At 39.6% G+C, this 19,931-nt stretch overlaps 1 protein-coding gene across 2 annotated transcripts in view; it reads left to right on the top strand.

The window, feature by feature from the left end:
• prex1 (phosphatidylinositol-3,4,5-trisphosphate-dependent Rac exchange factor 1) overlaps positions 1–19,931 on the top strand; it is a 125,608-nt gene that overhangs the window by 90,246 nt on the left and 15,431 nt on the right. For both annotated transcript variants that reach the window (XM_077614431.1, XM_077614423.1), the window contains exons 20-27: positions 3,603–3,742; positions 5,379–5,523; positions 7,152–7,327; positions 8,407–8,568; positions 9,209–9,416; positions 13,775–14,042; positions 14,402–14,620; positions 19,449–19,537. In XM_077614431.1, the coding sequence (XP_077470557.1) occupies positions 3,603–3,742; positions 5,379–5,523; positions 7,152–7,327; positions 8,407–8,568; positions 9,209–9,416; positions 13,775–14,042; positions 14,402–14,620; positions 19,449–19,537 (1,407 nt within the window). The remainder of the gene's footprint in view (positions 1–3,602; positions 3,743–5,378; positions 5,524–7,151; positions 7,328–8,406; positions 8,569–9,208; positions 9,417–13,774; positions 14,043–14,401; positions 14,621–19,448; positions 19,538–19,931) is intronic.

Raw genomic sequence — 19,931 nt, 5'->3', positions numbered from 1 at the left:
CTGCTACTAATGGCTGAGACGATCCGGATTAGAGCCGAAATGGGTAAAACGAGATCGGTTTTACAAAAATACGTACTTAAAAAAAATCCTGTCCAAAAGTTATTACATGTCGTACACCAGGGGTGTCAGACTCGGGTTGGTTCGTGGGCCGCTTTAACGTCAACTTGATTTCATGTGGGCCGGACCATTTTAGATATAATATTTATTATAATATACTTATTTTTTATGAATGGATTAAAAGAACTGGATTAAAATCCCTGAATATTCAGTTTTTTATAGATCTAAAACAATGTTTATTTGAGCTTTTTTTAAATATATTTTTAGATTTTACAAAATGATTTTTGAACTAAAAACACAGAAAAAGATGATTAAAAGATTACAATGATTGATTTAAAAAGGGGGAAAAAACTCAGGAAATGTAATATACATCTATACTCTTCATTTTAATTTGATCCTAAAACACAGAGTCGGCACTCATGATTTACTTTCCCGGGCCACACAAAATGTTGCGGCGGGCCAGATTTGGCCCCCGGGCCGCCACTTTGACACATGTGGCGTACACAATTTGAAATGATCAAAAAACATATAAAATACGGGAAAATCGTATAAGTTGACGGGTATGGAAACAAGACGATGAATCGACATGATCATTTCCTTTCACTTGAAGAAAACGGCTCTATTCTCTCATCTCAACTCATTGTCTGAATCGTTTTATCCTCATCGCGGGGGGTGCTGGAGCCTATCCCAGTTGACTCCGGGCCAGAGGCGTGGGACACCCTGAATCGGTGGCCAGAGCACGAGGAGACAGACAACCAATCATAGCCAGGGGCAATTTAGAGCACATGTGTCAAAGTGGCGGCCCGGGGGCCAAATCTGGCCCGCCGCATCATTTTGTGTGGCCCGGGAAAGTAAATCATGAGTGGCGACTTTCTGTTTTAGGATCAAATTAAAATGAAGAGCATAGATGTATATTAAATTTCCTGATTTTTTCCCCCTTTTAAATCAATAATTGTCATTTTTTAATCCATTTTTTCTGTGTTTTTAATTCAAAAATCATTTAGTAAAATCTAAAAATATATTTAAAAAAAAGCTAAAATAAACATTGTTTTAGATCTATAAAAAACTGAATATTCAGGGCTTTTAATCCAGTTCTTTTAATCCATTTATTAAAAAAAATCTAAATATTATATCTAAAATGGTCCGGCCCACATGAAAACAATTTGACGTTAAAGCGGCCCGCGAAGCAACCCGAGTCTGACACCCCTGATTTAGAGTGTCTAATCAGCCTAGCATGCATGTTCTTGCAATGTGGGAGGAAACCGGAGTACCCGGAGGAAACCCACGTAGGCCCGGGGAGAACATGAAACTCCACACAGGTGGACCAACCCTGGATTTGAACCCAGAACCCCAGAGCTGTCGCCCAAATCCATTTTGCTCCACCCAAATAAATCCCTTGACTTCCTCAACCAAATATAGGGTGGCCGGAAGCCAATCTGCTTTTATTTCCAATCCAGGCCGCAAATAACCGGCTTTTCCTAGCTCACTTCCACCCAAAAAATGACAAAAACACAACGTCTGTCTTGTTTTGTTGGCACCCGTCAGGTCATTGGCAAAGCGTTACCGACCATTCCGCTAATAACTAGTGTGCAGCTGCGGAGGTGTAATTAAATTTACATTTCCCAAACGGAGTTTACAAGCCTGATATATTACGCTGGCAAGACCGCCGTGTTTGAGGATCAGCGCACATGCTTCGGCAAGTTGATCCTTTATGACACCATCGCCGCTGCAAAACACTTTGAAAGCGTTTATGGTGTCAAAAAAAGACAAATAAGTCAAGTCGAGGCAAAGATGAGGTAACGCTAGCGTTTAGCCACCTGTTCTATTCTGCCATTAGTGTGCTTTTATTGTTTATTTTTTATTATTATTCTTTTTTATGACCAGCCGTCACCCATCCCGGTCACGTTAGGCAGATTAGCGAGATGTAATCGTCACCAAAGCTGTTTACAACTGCAATCAAACATTTATCGAAATTTCTCTATGACTGAGTCCAGTCGTTAATGTCGTTAGGTAACTTGTGACGTCCCGGGAGGAAGTGATGTAAGCGATATTTTTAGAAGGGAGGAAGAGCGATAATGGAGGTGTTGACGATTTACTCATTCAATAAATCCATTAGTGGCTTAGGACAGCATCATGTGGAGAAAACGGCTTTTTGTTTTCTTCCTGGAGGAAAAACAACAGGGGAAAAAATGACATCTATGTCATGAAAACCTTACAAAATATTACGTGTGTGTGTTTATATAATGCCTCATACGTGTACACATATATTATAATATATATATATATATATATATATATATATATATATATACACATACATATATATAGATACACATACATATATATAGATACATACATAGATACATACATACATAGATACATACATAGATACATACATAGATACATATATACATACATACATAGATACATATATACATACATACATACATACATACATACATACATACATACATACATACATATATATATATACATACATACATATGTATATATGTATGTATCTATGTATGTATCTATGTATATGTATATATATATATATATATATATATATATATACATACATATGTATGTATACATACATATATATATAAATATATATATGTATGTATACATACATATGTATGTATACATACATATATATATAAATATATATATATATATATATGTATGTATATATACATATATGTAATGTATATGTACATGTATGAGGCTGCATGGTGAGTGAGTGGTTAGCTCGTCGGCCTCACAGTTCTGCGGTCGAAGGTTCGATCCCGGGTGGGACCATTTTAGATATAATATTTAGATTTTTTTCTATAAATGGATTAAAAGCTTTGAATATTCAGTTTTTTATAGATCTAAAACAATGTTTATTTTAGCTTTTCTTATATATTTTTAGATTTTACAAAAGGATTTTTGAACTAAAAACACTGAAAAAATGGATTAAAAAATTACAATTATTGATTTAAAGTGGCTAAATCCCCAACATCAAAAGAATCTTCAAGCAGAGAAGGCATCAAGCACGGAATAGTTTTAGACTCTGTCGGCCTTCTGGAGTGGTGAAATGGCAGGTCGCTTTCCGAGATGGACGCGGCTCGCTCGCTTCTTTGTCTCTTGTTCGCCCCCCCGCTCCTTCGAAGGGGGAGGGGCCGAGCGGACAGAGCCTACATCGATCTGGTCGCTCTGCTTTGCCAAATACACACCCGAAAGCGGGCCGCAAGACATTTTATTCAAGGTAGGCGGAGACAAACTTTAGGCGGAAACAACAAGGGGAGGTGCTATATACAAACTGATGACAGGCCTTGACCAGTAGATGTAACTAAAATGCTATTCTAGTTGCTAAAGCTAAGAATACAAAATAAGAATACAAGACAAATACATTCCATATTCCACAAAATCATTTTCATCAAATTTGTCAATGTTTGCAGTTGCAACATTCCTTACAAATTGCCACATGTAATATGAAAAGTCCCAAATGTATTTTATCAGTTAACAATCAACATGTTTTTTTTTTACACCCCACGTAGGTCGGGAGGCGGCAGGGGCGGGACTTCAGCCCGGCCAGATCATCCTGAAAGTCAACGGCAACAACGTCAACCGTAGCGATTACCAAGAGGTTCTGGAGCACTTCAGCGCCGAGCAGACAAAGATCGAGATTCCCCATGTGGTAAGAAGACACGCATGTGCAAAAGAAATAAACTCAATGTTTCGCAGCAGATGTCCAATCTGCAACACTCACGTCTGGTTCACAGGAAGTCAGTATTAAACGCATTGCCATGGTTTTTTTTTTCTGTTCTTTCACGGTCATCCCAGCCTACTATTTTGGTTCCAAATCCTCTTTGCTCACACCCAATGAACACGCTGAGCCAAAGTGTGAGGCCTGGTTGGATTTTTTTTTCTTTTTCCACTAAGTGGTTGCAGCTTCATTTGCTATCAGGATGAATTGTCAGGATGTTGTTGTTCATGCGGTTGATTGCACGGTTGAGTTCGGGGTGGAGCATGAACTCCTCTCTCAATTGGGCTTCTTTATTCTCATTCTTCAGTTTAAGTTGGATTTATTTAACAGGACAGCACATATTAATGAACAACGAAATTTCCCGAATACGGGATGAATAAAGTTATCCAATATTTATTCAGTGTAGCCCGCTAATTTCCATCTTTAGTCCCTTGTGTAGGTTGAAGATAAACGATGACATACAGTTGCGGTAAAAAGTTTACATACACTTGTGAAGAACATAATGTCATGGCTCTCTTGAGTTTCCAGTTATTTCTACAACTCTGAAGAAATATCTGCTCCAATCAATCTATCAGAGAAAGATCAGAGTTGTAGAAATAACTGGAAACTCAAGAGAGCCATGACATTATGTTCTTCACAAGTGTATGTAAACTTTTGACCACAACTGTATACTAGACACACATGCACACACGTAACACAATTTTAGACAGAATTAGATTAGATTAGATAACTTCATTCATCCTGTATTCTGGAAATTTCACTGTCACAGTAGCAAGAGAGTGAGAATACAGACACAGGAAAAGACATTTTAGACTAAAATAAATAGGTAATAAATAAGTTAATAAATGAATAAGCGTGTTGCTGAAATGAATATATTATTATATTTTTTTCGTGCTTAAAATCGATTGTCATCATATGCTTTTTCTTCGCACTACCCTTCATTGCACTGGCTTGCTTTGAACAATAGGTCATAAATAAGTTAATAAATGAATAAGCGTGTTGCTGAAATTAATATATTATTATAGACATAAGTAAATAGGTAATAAATAAGTTAATAAATCAATAAGTGTGTTGCTGAAATTAATATATTATTATAGACACAAATAAATAGGTAATAAATAAGTTAATAAATGAATAAGCGTGTTGCTGAAATTAATATATTATTATAGACATAAATAAATAGGTAATAAATAAGTTAATAAATGAATAAGCGTGTTGCTGAAATTAATTTATTATTATTATTATATATTTTTCGTGCTTAATATCGATTGTCATATGCTTTGTCTTCGCACTACCCTTCATTGCACTGGTTTGCTTTGAACAATTGGTAATAAATAGGTTAATAAATGAATAAGCGTGTTGCTGAAATGAATATATTATTATTATTATATTTTTTCGTGCTTAACATCGATTGTCATCATATGCTTTTTCTTCGCACTACCCTTCATTGCACCGGCTTGCTTTGGACCCATTGTGTTTTCCTTAATTCTGCACTGAATAACGCATACAGGGAGGAGGTGCTTTGTGTGGAAAAAATAATTGAAGCTCTATTCTTTTGCACCCTCAGTGTCAGTGGGTCTATCGTGTTTTCGAGGATGCGGAAAAACTTCAAAGCCTGCGAGCTTCAGATGAGAAAGAAGAAAGCCCGTTCAGGCCTTACCCGGTCGAAAACGGCTCCGACCACAAAGAGATAAATGGCACCAATGGGACAGGTGAGACTAGGGAGGCAAACAATTTATTAATAATGATGATTTGAACAATTTTACTCTTATTTGTCGTCTAACCCATTTCATTTAATGTTTGAACTCAAGCCCGATGGAAGATGGAGCAATATTATCGCCATAACATTACATCATTGCCTCTTACATCATTTTCCGTGTATATTGCCAGAAGCAATTGATGTATGTTATTCATTTATTTATCAACTTACCGTAATTTCACGACTATAAGGCGCACTTAAAAGTCTTAAATTTTCTCCAAATTAGACAGGGCGCCTTATAATCCAGTGCGCTTTATATATGGACCAATACTAAAATTATTATCACGATAAAATAAATCAGTCGATAGGGTACACCATCCTCTACAGCTCTCACAACTACGGCAAGCAGTCCCCGATTCTACTATTTTCCCCGTAGAAAAATTACTGCGCAGTGACTGCTGGGATATATAGTTCTTTTGTCAATACACCCAGTATGACGGCAAGCACACTAATTTGGTGCTCACCGTCATTCCGGCTGGATTTACAAAAGAACTCCTGCCGCTAGCTACTAGCTAGCTACTATTTGCGAATGGATTGTGGCCTGGACATCAACATCAACACAGCTTTACGAACGGTGGCAGGCAGCGTTGGGCTAGTTACGCTAGCTACTAGCTAGCTACTATTTGCGAATGGATTGTGGCCACCTGGACATCAACATCAACACAGCTTTACGAAGCATGGAAAGCAGCTTTGGAAAAGTTACGCTAGCTACTAGCTAGCTACTATTTGCGAATGGATTGTGGCCGCCTGGACGAACGTATAAAACTCAGCGTTTTCGATGACTCATTTGGACAATTGTTCAATTCAGACACATAAAATGAGGACTTTGATGGATTTACGATAACGTGAGTACATTGTAAAATGGCTAAATAAAGTAGAACTGAACTCAGTTTTGCTTCCGTTGCCTTTTTAAAAACGGGTTTTTAGCGTGTGAGTGTACCGTGTATGTTTAAGCTAGTGTATGTTTTGCCATGCCTGGCTGCGTCTATAAAAAAGGTGCGTCCTTTGTGTGTGTCAAATACAGAAATAGCACTCGTTACTGACGATGCGGCTTAAAATGCTATGCGCCCTATAGTCGTGAAAATACGGTATTTAAATAAAATAAATACATCAACCAATCGAGAATGATGTTCCTTTTCAAATCTAAACGCTTCAAAGTGTTTGTTTTCACAATTGTTTTTTTTCTCTATTAATGCATCTTTAGCGTGATTTAAACTATTTTGAAAAGGACAAACACAATGTAACCGCTCACAAAAGTTAAATGGACACTTTTTATTCTATTACGCCAGGCATGAAATCAATTAAACCTGTCGGATAATTTTCTGGTGGATTATACGGCCGAGGGCATCGTTAATGACTTTCACCTGTATCGGTGTTCGTGGAATTAACAACAGGTGCGCTACAGATGCAGCAATTAGAAAACCTGGTTTTACATGTGAAGGTCATTTGAAGTTTCCGCTTCTTGTTTTGGCTTGGCTTTATACTTTATTTGCGCAAAAAATCTACACGAATCTACATGAAAATCCGATAAATATAGTCTCAAGCTTCTCTCTTCTTTCTCCACGTTCTTTTGGACCCCAGATTATCGACTTGGAAGCCTTTCTCTGTCGGATGACACGCCGCTCGTCAACTTGACCGTGGATAATGTCCACCTGGAGCAAGGGGTGCTGTATGAATACGTCAGCACCGCTGGGATCCGGAGCCACGTCCTCGAGAAGATCATGGAGCCTAAAGGCTGCTTTAGCCTCACTGCTAAGGTGATTAGCAGATGTCTCTTTGCTAAAAATCCTATGGTGGTTTCTCTTAAATGTGCAGTGGTACCTTGAGATACGAGCTTAATGCGTTAACGCTCATATGTCGATTTACTCGTATCTCAAATCAACATTTCCCATAGAAATGAACTAAATACAAATTAATTTGTTCCAACCCTCTGAAAAAAGACCAAAAACAGGATGTTGGATTGGAAAAACATTATTTGTTCTAATTTGCCATCTATTAACAAAGTAACAAATAACTAGTGGTTTTTATAGTACTAAAATGTGTTTAATAGTACTAAAATTAGACGGATTTCGCGAAGGGGAGAGGGAGACTTTTTGCACGGCAACACGTTCGTAACATAATATAGACAAACAAATGAGAAAGTAACAAATAACTAGTGATTATTATGTTTAATAATAAAATGAGGGGAGTTCGTGGATGGGGGAAAGAGAGAGAGAAAGACAGAGTCACTTGACGGATGCGCTCGTAACGTAACATAAACTTTAAATTTAACTTAAATGAACTTATATTCCTATACACACACACTTAAATAAAGTCTTGATCTTACGTTACACTACATTTAAAACGAGTTCGTGTATTCCACCGCGGATTTCAGGTCGAACTTCCTGCTTCTCCATACGTTTTGGCGAGCCAGCTAAATCACGTGGTCATGTTTTTAGATTTTTTTTTTTCATGCTTAATATCGATTGTCATCATACGCTTTTTCTTCGCACTACCCTTCATTGCACCGACTTGCTTTGGACGCATTGTCTTTTCCTTAATTCTGCACTGACTAACGCAAAAAAAACACGGAAAAAATGCAACGCTCCGCCCAGTGCTCGTAGAGATCGCCAGAGAGACAGACAGTGCAATGAAATCATAAAGCAGCCTCTCGCGACTGTCTCGAATGCTCATATCTCAAAATTTGTCTCGTATCACAAGGTAAATATTTGCTGGGGATTTTACTCGTATCTCAAATTGCTCGTATGTCGTGGCACTCGTATGTAGAGGTATTACTGTAAGCCTGTCGCACATTAGCAGTGCATTTCTTGAATATCCCTGCTGTGTTTTCATGCAGATCCTTGAGGCATTCTCTAGTGACGATGGACAGTTTGTCCGAAACTGTAGCCAGCTCATCTCCCAGAACGACAGAGTGGTCACTATGCCGCAGTACGAGTTCAGGAACATCTGCGACACCAAACTGGAGAGCATCCGATGGCGGATCAATAGCTACCAGCAGGTACAGAAGCCCTGTGGTCTCGCTTCATTGAACAATGCTTGAAAACGGTTATTGGTGCTTGCTTGATAGTCCTCTTAAAACTTAATGTATTCCGGTGGAGTATGCTAATGTAAATGTTACCGTGTGAATGAGCAGTAAAACATAATATCCATTGCCAAATAGTAAAATGTAAGTTGGTCATGAATAAGTTGGCCATATTAAAAAAAAATTCCAATATTATGCAGTTGCGTTACTGTATTATTTTTGTTGTACTCTGAATTAGGTACTGTATTTTCTGCACTATAAAGCGCACTGGATTATAAAGCGCACTGGATTATAAGGCTAAGTAGTGAGGGTAGTAGTAGTGGGAGATTGTATTATACATCTGCTAGATGGAGCTGTAGTAATAGTAGTAGAGGTTAGGATTTGTGTTATGCATCAACTAGATGGAGTTGTGCTAAAGGGAATTTCATACAATGATTAACCAATATTGATCCATAGATAAGGCGCACTGCCCGCTTTTCAGAAAATTGATGTCTTTTAGTTGCACCTTATAGTGCGGAAAATACGGTACTACAGTTCCATTACCTTAATTGCTACAGTAATTTTTAAGAACTGTATGTTCAAAAGTCATTTTCTGTCCCTCTTGTTTTTTTTCCAGTTTTCGTCAGAACTTCACAATATGGCCTGGCCCACTTTTAGGCAGGCTAGCACGCGAAGCCATCCACTGAACTGCATGGACTTCGTTCCTACCAACTTTCACATCAATGCGATGCAAGTTTCCTACCCCAAAAGTGCTTCCGCCGGCAGGACCTTTAGCATCCGCTTTGGAAGGAAGAACTCGCTGTTTGGTATCGACCCGGATCAAGGTAGTCTCCTTGTGTCTAATAGTTAATTCAAGAAAATGAAAAAAAAATGTCTCTGAATGGGATGCTATGTTTTGCTTGATCAGAGCCCTGAAAACCGCAAACACATTTGAGTTGGAATTTCATTTATTTAATAAGTGACAGGATATATTAATGAACATATCCGTGTTAATGAACATATACCGTATTTTCTTGACTAAAAGCCGCCCCGCGATTTAACCGCACCCTTAAAATTGCCTTAAAATCATTGAATTTTACAATTTCTCGCATATAAGCCCCCCCTGATTCACAATTTTGACCTCTATATTCATGGTTTTAATAGGTAGTTCAAATGTGTTACTTTGAAGGTGAAATCTGAAGAAAAATAATAATCGCACGTGGTATTTCTGAAATATTGTTTGAATCAAAAGCACATTATTAGGGTCAATATAATAAGGAAGTTAGTAATTCATCCAGTAATGGTTGTTTTCTTACTACAAAATAGAAAATAACCAACAAATAGTAAATGTTAAGAGTGTAGCAACGCTATAAGTCTTGTGCGCATATAAGCCGTACCCGATTCAGTCATCATTTTTTGTAGCTACAAATACGGCTTATATGCGAGAAAATACAGTATATGTAAGTATGTAAGATTGTAGCCAAGGGCTAATTTCCATCTTTAGTCCCTTGTGTAGTTTGAAGATAAACAATGACACATACTAGAAACACATAAACACACGTAGCACAGTTTTAGACAGTGTCGTGATGGCAATTTTGTTCGTCTGACAGCCAGGCTTTAAGATGATTGGCCAAGAGCTTCAGAGACGGGAGTTCACGTATGCTAATTGGTATTGAGTTCCAGGTATGTGAGGCATGGACACAGAAGGTGCTTTGGCTTAATGCACTCTTTTTGAAGGGAACTACACAGTCACATCTAGAGCCAGCCCTTGTTGATGTGTCGGATTTTTTTTGTAAGAAATCTTGCAGAGGAGGGGCTTTGTGTTGGAAGATTTTGTAAACTAAGGTGGCATCTGCATATTTAACAGTATTGTCCCAATTCAGCCGTTTGTGTTTTTTTTAAATCTGACAGTGGTGGTGCGTTTTTGGTTTTCTGTCCAATACTTTGAGAGCTTGCTTCTAAAAAGTTTCAATTGGTTTTAGGGTTGTCTTGTTTAGAGGGAATATTTCCGATTTTAGAAAACTGAGATGAAACCTTCATGGTACGAGTAGTATTAACCGGCTTAAAAGCAGCTCCGCCATCACTCTGGCTAATTGACCTTTATGGCCATTTAAATCCCACAGTGTCGGGAATGGAATGCCATTAGTTCTCTGTAGCAATTCCCATAGTGGTTCGTGGCTTGGATCCCATTAGCCATTGGCCGACTTCATGCTATTCACATGAGGAGTAAGCGATGAGGGTCTTGCCAGGGAAGGTGATGGCGCTACTACCGCAGAGGTCAAAGGCCAGACATATGTCGATTGCTACTTGGAAAGAGGAATTAAGCCAATCCAAATCTTTTTCTATCGTCTAGTCCACCTGTGTCAAAGAGGCGGCCCGGGGGCCAAATCTGGCCCGCCGCATCATTTTGTGTGGCCCGGGAAAGTAAATCATGAGTGCTGACTTTCTGTTTTAGGATCAAATTAAAATGAAGAGTATAAATTTATATTAAATTTCCTGATTTTCCCCCTTTTAAATCAATAATTGTAATTTTTTAATCATTTTTTTTCGTGTTTTTAGTTCAAAAATCATTTTGTTAAATCTAAAAAATATATATAAAAAAACCTAAAATAAACATTGTTTTAGATCTATAAAAAAACGAATATTCAGGGCTTTTAATCCAGTTCTTTTAATCCATTTGTTAAAAAAAAATCTAAATATTATATCTAAAATGGTCCGGCCCACATGAAATCGAGTTGACGTTAACGCGGCCCGCGAAACAACCCGAGTCTGACACCCCTGGTCTAGTCGATTTCCTTTTAACCAGTCAAAGATCTCCATTCACTCTTATGAAAGATGTAAATGCGATACAGATGCCGTAAGACACCATTTACATTGTTCCTCAACTCTTGCTTTTCATCAGACATTTGTTTCGCAGTTGTACTCAGCAGACATGTCATTTATCTAAATAACGTAAGATTTTAAAAGTCCTCGGGACCGCTTAATGTCAGCGTTACTAATAATACACACTCTGGGTCACTGCAATTGTATGGTCTTTTTAACTTGAGTAAACATTTCTGCATGTGGACGGGAGTGCATCATCCCAGCAAGTTCTTCCTCAAATAGAAAGCAGACTCAAGTGTTACTTCATCCATTCAAACATCTGTTGTGGATATCAATGTCAGACTCTCAAGTCTGTTTTTCAGCCACATCAGTCCACAAGTAGCCTCCCTCTCCATTTTTAAAAGCCCCTCCAAAACCCTTTTGTATTTCTTGGCTTGTAATAGCTTGAGTTTCTGCCCTTGTTATGTCTTCTTCATTGATTTATTCATATTTTATGCTTTGAACTTGCTGCTATTTCTAAATGATCTATTGAACAAATGTGTTCTGTTCCAGTCGTTTTTATGTACGCCACTTTGTTGCACTTTAGGCTGTTTTCTAATCTTAGATGACACTATTCTACGCTAATGTACTACTGTAATGTACTACTTGAAGCGTCTGGCAGTCGGTGGTGCATTTAATTGACCTGCTTTTTTTGCATATGATCTTAAAGAGCCACTATTTATTCATTTATTATTTATTTGATGTGATTTTACCGGTTCTGCAGTACATATATATTTATATATACTATGTTGATTTACTCGTAACTCAAATGAACGTTTCCCATAGGAATGAACTAAAAACAAATTTGTTCCAACCATCTGAAAAAAACACCAAAAACAGGATATTGGATTAGAAAAACATTTTTATTTGTTCTAATTCGGCATCTATTAACAAAGTAACAAGTAACTAGTGGTTTAACAGTACTAAAATGTGTTTAATAGTATTAAAATTAGACTTAGATTTCATGGAGGGGAGAGAGAGAGACTTTTTGCTCGTAACATAACGTAAACAAATTTAAATAAACTTGCATTACGATGCAGACACACTCAAAATAAATTTACTCTAACCTTACACTAAACTTAATTCTAATTTTGTTTTAAATGTTGATACTTTTCTTCTCCCGGGTTGGCTCTATTTGCCCCGCCTCCACCCTGACTTTCAGATGCAACCTATCGAGGGTTATTTGCTTTTGTGTTTCCTTCAAAATTTTCCCAAAATGATGCACACAAATGTCCTCACAAAAGGATAACGCACGACCACTTGTCAACGAGAAGTGGTATCTACTCCTCTCGTATTAGCAATCGCTCCGCCATTCGCACTGACTAACAGGAAAAAAAACACTCGCTCCGCCCAGAGAGATTATACGAGGGAGTTGTGACCAGAAAGACAGTGTCCGAAGTGGCTCATTTGTCACTCCTGGCTTGCCGTCAGGTCAGAGCAGCTGCAGACAATCCTTGATTGCCTCCTGGTGTGGGTATTTAAGCACCACACAAAGGATGGCTCATTGTCGGATCGTTCCTGCAACTGCTGCATATTCCTGCATGCTCCCGTTTTGTTTCCAAGCCTTTGTTGTTTTGTAAACCCCTTTTGAGTTCTTAAAGATGTTGTTTTGAAGCTAATACCTCGTCAAATCCCCTCCTGCTTCCCGCGCCTGGGTCCTAATCCATTCCCGATCGCGCCACGACGACGCGGCACAAACTTAACAGACAGTGCCCATGATGTTCTTACGAGCAGCCCATCAAAATTTGTCTCGTATCTCAAGATAAACATTTGCCCGAAATTTTACTCGTATCTCAAATTGCTCGTATGTCGGGGCACTCGTATGTCAAGGTGTTACTGTACTGTAATTGCATTTTCCTCACCCCTTCTATACCCTACACCAGGGGTCGGGAACCTTTTTGAAAGAAAGAGCCATAAACAATTCTTATTTTCTAATGTTATTGCCAAAGAGCCATTCTCAGAATTTAAAAGTAAAAATATATGAAAAAGTGCAATTTTTTTTTTGTCATTTCACCACTTTTTAATCACAAAAAGTCTCTGATTTCTTTTGACAACATTGTTATGATGTTGGTAATCAATCAGTATTAATGAGATGTGTAATGAAAAACTAAATTATGATTAAAGTGGTGCTAGAGCTAGTCTTAACGCCACAGTGTCGACGTGACGCTCCTATTGGTGCGTTCAGGACTCGGCTCTCTCACTAGTGATTTTCATATTTTACCTCACAGGTTAGTGGAGAGCCATATGCACCCATGGAAAGAGCCACGTATGGCTCCCGAGCCGTAGGTTCCCTACCCCTGCCGTACATTGAATTAATCTACTGTCCTCTTGTCTCATCCAGCCCAACTGAACCCCATGTCACACACCCAGCATTGTGTGACCAGCATGGGAGCACCTTCTTGGAACTCTTCAGACCCGGACGGAGAAGACCGAGAGAATTCTATGAATGCGGGACAAGGTTTGATGGACAGTCGAGGTCGCGGCGAAGGCGGCTTGAGCTTTCTGCTCAAGCAGGAGGACACCGAGACGCAGGACGCCTACCTTTATTTGTACAGCCGCCTCGACGTTGCCGTTCGAGAAATGAAGCAATATGTGGCTCAGATTGACGTGTAAGTAGGACAGATGGATTTTCTTCCTTTTCTCCTTTATTGAACAGGAAGTCTTGACTTGTCCAAACATTGCCGGTGACTTGTATGCGTGTGTCTAGTCTTTATTTAGAGAAAACAGTGGAAAAAGTTCGCCCACGTCATCTTGTTTAAGGCTGAGGATATTAAAAAGGGAGCATTCCTCAGCGCCAAAATATTTATGGGCCAGCCCAGTACAAGAATAGATGGGCTTATCCCAAGGAAGGGGTGGAAGACGTAACATCCAGGGAAATCTTTGTGACAAAAGACAGCCTACGTGATTATTCTCTGATTTTAAAATGACTGTTTGTCAGTTTTGACATGTATTTCTTCCACTTTTCTAGTCTCTTGTCATCCATCACCGAGCCCACACAGACTGAGACAAGTGGGAGGGAGGCTCCCATCTATGAGACAAGCCAGCCCCCGTCTTCAGGCCCCTGCGAAGATGGCTGCGACCAGGACAAGGTGGAGCAAGGTGGCATCAAAAGGGTCTGCTTCAAGGTCAACGAGGAGGACCAGGAAGACTCGGGTCATGACACGATGAGCTACAGAGACTCCTACAGGTGGTTGAATCTTCTTTCGAGTTTTCAGTAGCTTCTAATTTCCTGCAGTAAATCTCATTCCTATTCGTTGCACTGGTACGTTTACATACAAAATTAATTGGTTCCAGTGGTTTGTTACTGTAATTTTTCTCAAGTAGAGTCATTTTACATGTAAAAGCCCTTAAGAGCTACTACCAATCATCTCGTCTCATCTCAGTTTCTGAACCGTTTTATCCTCATTAGAGTCGCGGGGGGTGCTGGAGCCAATCCCAGCTGACTCCGGGCCAGAGGCGGGGGATACCCTGAACCGGTGGCCAGCCAATTACAGTCTACAATGAGAAAAATAACCAATCACTCGTAGCTAGAAGCAATTTAGTGTCCAATCAGCCTACGTCCATGTTTTTGGAATGTGGGAGGACACCGGAGTACCCGGAGGAAACCCATGCAGGCCCGGGGAGAACATGCAAACTCCACACAGGTCGACTGACCTGGACTTAAACCCAGGACCCCGGAACTGTAAGGCCGATGGGCTAACCACTCGCTCCACCATGCCGCTACTACCAATTAAACCCTTTTAAAAATGATCAAAGTATATCAAATTAGTATGAATGTGTGAAAAAATGTTTTAAGCCTTTCAAATGAATAACTAACACAAAGTACAAACATTGGTTTGTAATTGGCTGGCCATTTCTTAACTTGAATTTGTTTTGTATCCTGAGACAAAATGTTTGCATATAGAGGCATTTCGTGATTTGAATTTTTCGTAAGTAGAGACGTTTGCAAGTAGAGACGTTTGCAAGTAGAGACGTTTGCAAGTAGAGACGTTTGCAAGTAGAGACGTTTGCAAGTAGAGACGTTTGCAAGTAGAGACGTTTGCAAGTAGAGACGTTTGCAAGTAGAGACGTTTGCAAGTAGAGACGTTTGCAAGTAGAGACGTTTGCAAGTAGAGACGTTTGCAAGTAGAGACGTTTGCAAGTAGAGACGTTTGCAAGTAGAGACGTTTGCAAGTAGAGACGTTTGCAAGTAGAGACGTTTGCAAGTAGAGACGTTTGCAAGTAGAGACGTTTGCAAGTAGAGACGTTTGCAAGTAGAGACGTTTGCAAGTAGAGACGTTTGCAAGTAGAGACGTTCGCAAGTAGAGACGTTCGCAAGTAGAGACGTTCGCAAGTAGAGACGTTCATAACTAGAGACGTTCATAACTAGAGACGTTCATAACTAGAGACGTTCATAACTAGAGACATTCATAACTAGAGACGTTCATAAGTAGAGACGTTCATAAGTAGAGACGTTCATAAGTACAGACATTCATAAGTAGAGGTACAATTGTATTGTCAAGCTGAGACACAGAAAAACCCTTGTCTCACACCTGGATTAAACATGGGCAAGTGTTTAAAGTCCTTGACTGACTTCACAAACCCATAATGCAGCTCATTTCTCCCCTTTGGAGCCTGACAATTGATTCCAGATGTTGGCATTTTAATTTAAGTTTGCCGGGCTAAAAATGACTTCAAAATGTTTCGGTCTGATCTGCTTATGTAATTTGCTTGTCGCGAGCTCACTCAAGACACGCGTGTGTATGTGTGAGTCATGCCCGGCTCGGCCCCGCCCTCCACCACCCACAGAGAGGTAGTTATTGGTTGTCGGTGCGGTGGGGCGGTCTATAATAGAGCCAGGCATGTGGGGTGCGGCCTCCTTGGCCGCCCTCTCATTAAGGCTCGGCCACGGTGCGTGTGTGTGGAACTACGTCATCGCATTAGGACGTACAATCTAGGCCAACCTTTGTTTGTTTACTCCCTAGCTTGACAATAAATTCTAGACAAAAAAAATGGCTGTTGCACATGGGAGTATTGTTTTTAATTAGCTGTCTTTTTTGCACTGTTGATAGCTGAGAGATGAAATGTGCTTATGATCACAGATGGCAGATAATAAAAAGCAACTGCGTAAATGGGTGCTGATATTATGATGGAGTAGCATTCGTTGCAAACTGCTCTGCAACATGTTGTACATGTGATTGAGAGTCATTTGAGAAGAGGAGTAAGTAAAGTTAAGGCATGTCCTTGATGCAGTGACATCAACTAGTTGGCTGGCATGTATGTTTTAAAATTTTCTGCTGTATTACTGTCATACAATTAGGAAAGGATTATGATACTTTGCGCATCTATACTTCATACATCTGAATAGCCTCTGGCAGACTCTACAGGTCTCAGAAAGCACGGACAAATAGATTTAGGGACAGTTTTTTCCCACAGCCATCAGGACTCTGAACTCGCGTTAGCAGGACACACAATCCCTTCTGCAATAACTTCGGGGTGTGCAATATCAATGTGGAATATTTTAGATTATGGAATTTTTTAGAATTTACCTTGCCAGGACATGACTTTTTATATTTTTATATTACTTATTTATGTTTTTACTAGGAAAATTCAATTATTTACGAACTCTCTTTCGTGTATAACGCACTATTTACTATTTACGTATAAAGTACTTTACATATTTTAGATTGTGCAATAGTGTGATGACAAGTAGGCTTTTTTGTGTTGTTGATCATGACGACATGGCCTATGTCCGATTATTATTATTATTATTATTTAGAATATTCAGTTTTTATTTTTTTTACCGTAGACTTTTTAAATTACTTAGTTATGTTTTATATTGGGAAACACGCACCTTGTGGAGTAGCACCACCAATTTCGTTATACGCAGCTGTGTATGATGACAATAAGGGCGTTTGGATTGGATTGGATTGGATAACTTTATTCATCCCGTATTCGGGAAATTTCGTTGTTCCAGTGGCAGGAGGGTGAGGATGCAGGAATAGGAAAGGCATTTTAGACATAAATAGATAGGTAATAGATAGGTAATAAGTAGGTCAAGAAATAAATACATGAATAAATATATAATTAAATAAGCGTGTTGCTTAGGACATATATACATACATACATACACATAAATGTACATGCATGCATACGGTAGGTCTTAACACACAGCCATTTTTTTGTTAAAGAGCCTGACAGCTGATGGGAGGAAGGATCTGCGGAAGCGCTCCTTCCTGCAATGAGGGTGCCGCAGTCTATTGCTAAAGGAGCTTCGGAGGGACTCCACAGACTCATGCAGGGGGTGGGAGGTGCTGTCCATGATGGACATCATCCTGGTCAGCATCCTCCGCTCTCCCACTTCCTCCACAGAGTCCAAAGGACAGCCCAGAACAGAGCTGGCCCTCCTGACCAGCTTATTCAGCCTGTTCCTGTCCCTCTCCGTGCTCCCGCATCCCCAACAAAGCACTGCATAAAACACTGCAGAGGCCACCACAGTGTCGTAGAAAGTCCTCAGCAGTGTCCTGCACACTCCAAAGGTTTGATTGATTGATTTGATTTGATTGAGTTAATGCCCACCTGCAATATTTTTTTGGGGCACACCTTCAAAGAATGGCCCATCTTAAATTTTGTCCTACTGGTTTATAAGACACAGTAGTAGTAGTAGTAGTGGTGGTGGTGGCAGTGGTCGTATTGGTAGTAGGAGATTGTGTTATACATCTTCTAGATCAGGGGTGGCCTCCTTTACCACACCTGAATCAGATGATCAACTCATAAGCAAACTGTCCAGAAGCTTGATACCGATCCAGATTATTTGATTCAGGTGTGTTGGTTAGGTTAGGTTATGTTAGGTTAGGTTCGAACTTTATTTAATCCCGTATTCGGGAAATTTCTTGGTTGCAGTACCAAGACAGACACAGAAGACATTGTAGAACTAGGTAAAAAAAACTGGAGCCACACACAGGAAGTCCACAAGGTGGAGACCTTCTGCAGACTGAGGTTACCACGCAGTCCCTCAGTAGTGAAGTGGTGGTGGCGCATGGAAAACAGACAGAAAACAGACTGGATAGGGGCTCTCGAGGACCAGACTTGGGCACCCCTGATCTAGATGGAGCTGTTCTAAAGGGAATTTCATACAACGATTAACCAATTTCGACCCATATACAAGGCGCATCAAATTCTAAGGCGCACTGCCAACTCTTGAGAAATTTGAAGTCTTTTAGATGCACCTTAGAGTGCGAAAAATATGGTACAAATAATACTTTTACGCACGGTTCGACGCAATCGGCACTGACAAAGTTGAATATGTAAAACACATTCTTTTATCTAGAATACATGCTATAAATTTGCTTCAGCTCACGCCAACGCACTCATTAAAATCGGCGCTCCATTGTTTGCTTGAGCGTGCCAGTGAGTAAAAAGTGAAAGGTGAACCCGAGCCAAACCCACAACAGATTGCTATCTTAACACTATCCGCTTAATTGCTGCCATCCTGCACCCCCCACTAAGCAGACACACACATACACACAAACGTACACACACTCGCCATAGCTCCCTTACCGTGTCATCCATCCAAGTGGAAGACAAAGGCAACCTTGTCTCGTCGTTGCACCAGTATACCCTCACAATTAGCCCATCCATCATTCCAAACTATGTGACTCATTTGCGGCGCCCCCGAGCCAATCAAGTGCGCGCAATTAAAATAGCTGTATAATTTCAGTCCCATAAATCTGCAGAAAAAAATCATTGAATCATGTCTACACGTGCCTATAAACATCCAGCTTAAAAAAAAGACAGGTTCCTGCACATTTACTTAATTAGATGTTACCTATACATTCTATATTTAAATACTATCCTTCTAGATTTAATGAAAGCCTCTCGTTGTTGCTTCAGTGAGAACGATTTCATTATTTTGAGGTGGTGCGAATCACCCGGGAGGAATTTACTATCATAAAAATGCAGTATAATGACAAGATAGTGCTTTGAAAATTGTATAGCACAATGACACTGTTTTAACTTTGGTTTTTTTTGGGCAGTGAATGCAACAGTAACCGAGATTCCGTCCTGTCGTACACGAGTGTGAGGAGTAACAGCTCTTACCTGGGGAGTGACGAGATGGGATCAGGTAAAGCTAAACCGAAAAACCGAAAATGTAGTGTTCCACTTTCTTTGTTGTTTGGTGTTCCTCCAAAAAATGCCACATAGTCACCGTCCTTTCATCTGCACTCACATGCTTTTAATTCTTGTTTTTTTCTGGTTCTTGGCTTCCTGTTCCACTCTGAGAGCCAATACAAGAAAAAAAATTGTCACTGTGTCTTACTACTAACACTTCCACAAACATTTATGCACTAACAAGATGTGTGTGCCCTTCTTTTGTGGAATATTTTATGGACTATAAATTCCATTTTTTTGGAGTTTGGCTTAGCCTGCGACTTATACTCCAGTGCGACGTATGTATTTTATTTTTAGCTATGAACGCCAACAGCTTATATTGTGTTTTCTATGGTGTAGTTTAAAAA

This window comes from Stigmatopora argus, chromosome 1, assembly GCF_051989625.1.
Source record: "Stigmatopora argus isolate UIUO_Sarg chromosome 1, RoL_Sarg_1.0, whole genome shotgun sequence".
NCBI lineage: Eukaryota > Metazoa > Chordata > Actinopteri > Syngnathiformes > Syngnathidae > Stigmatopora > Stigmatopora argus.
This window is presented reverse-complemented; position numbering and strand designations above follow the sequence as displayed.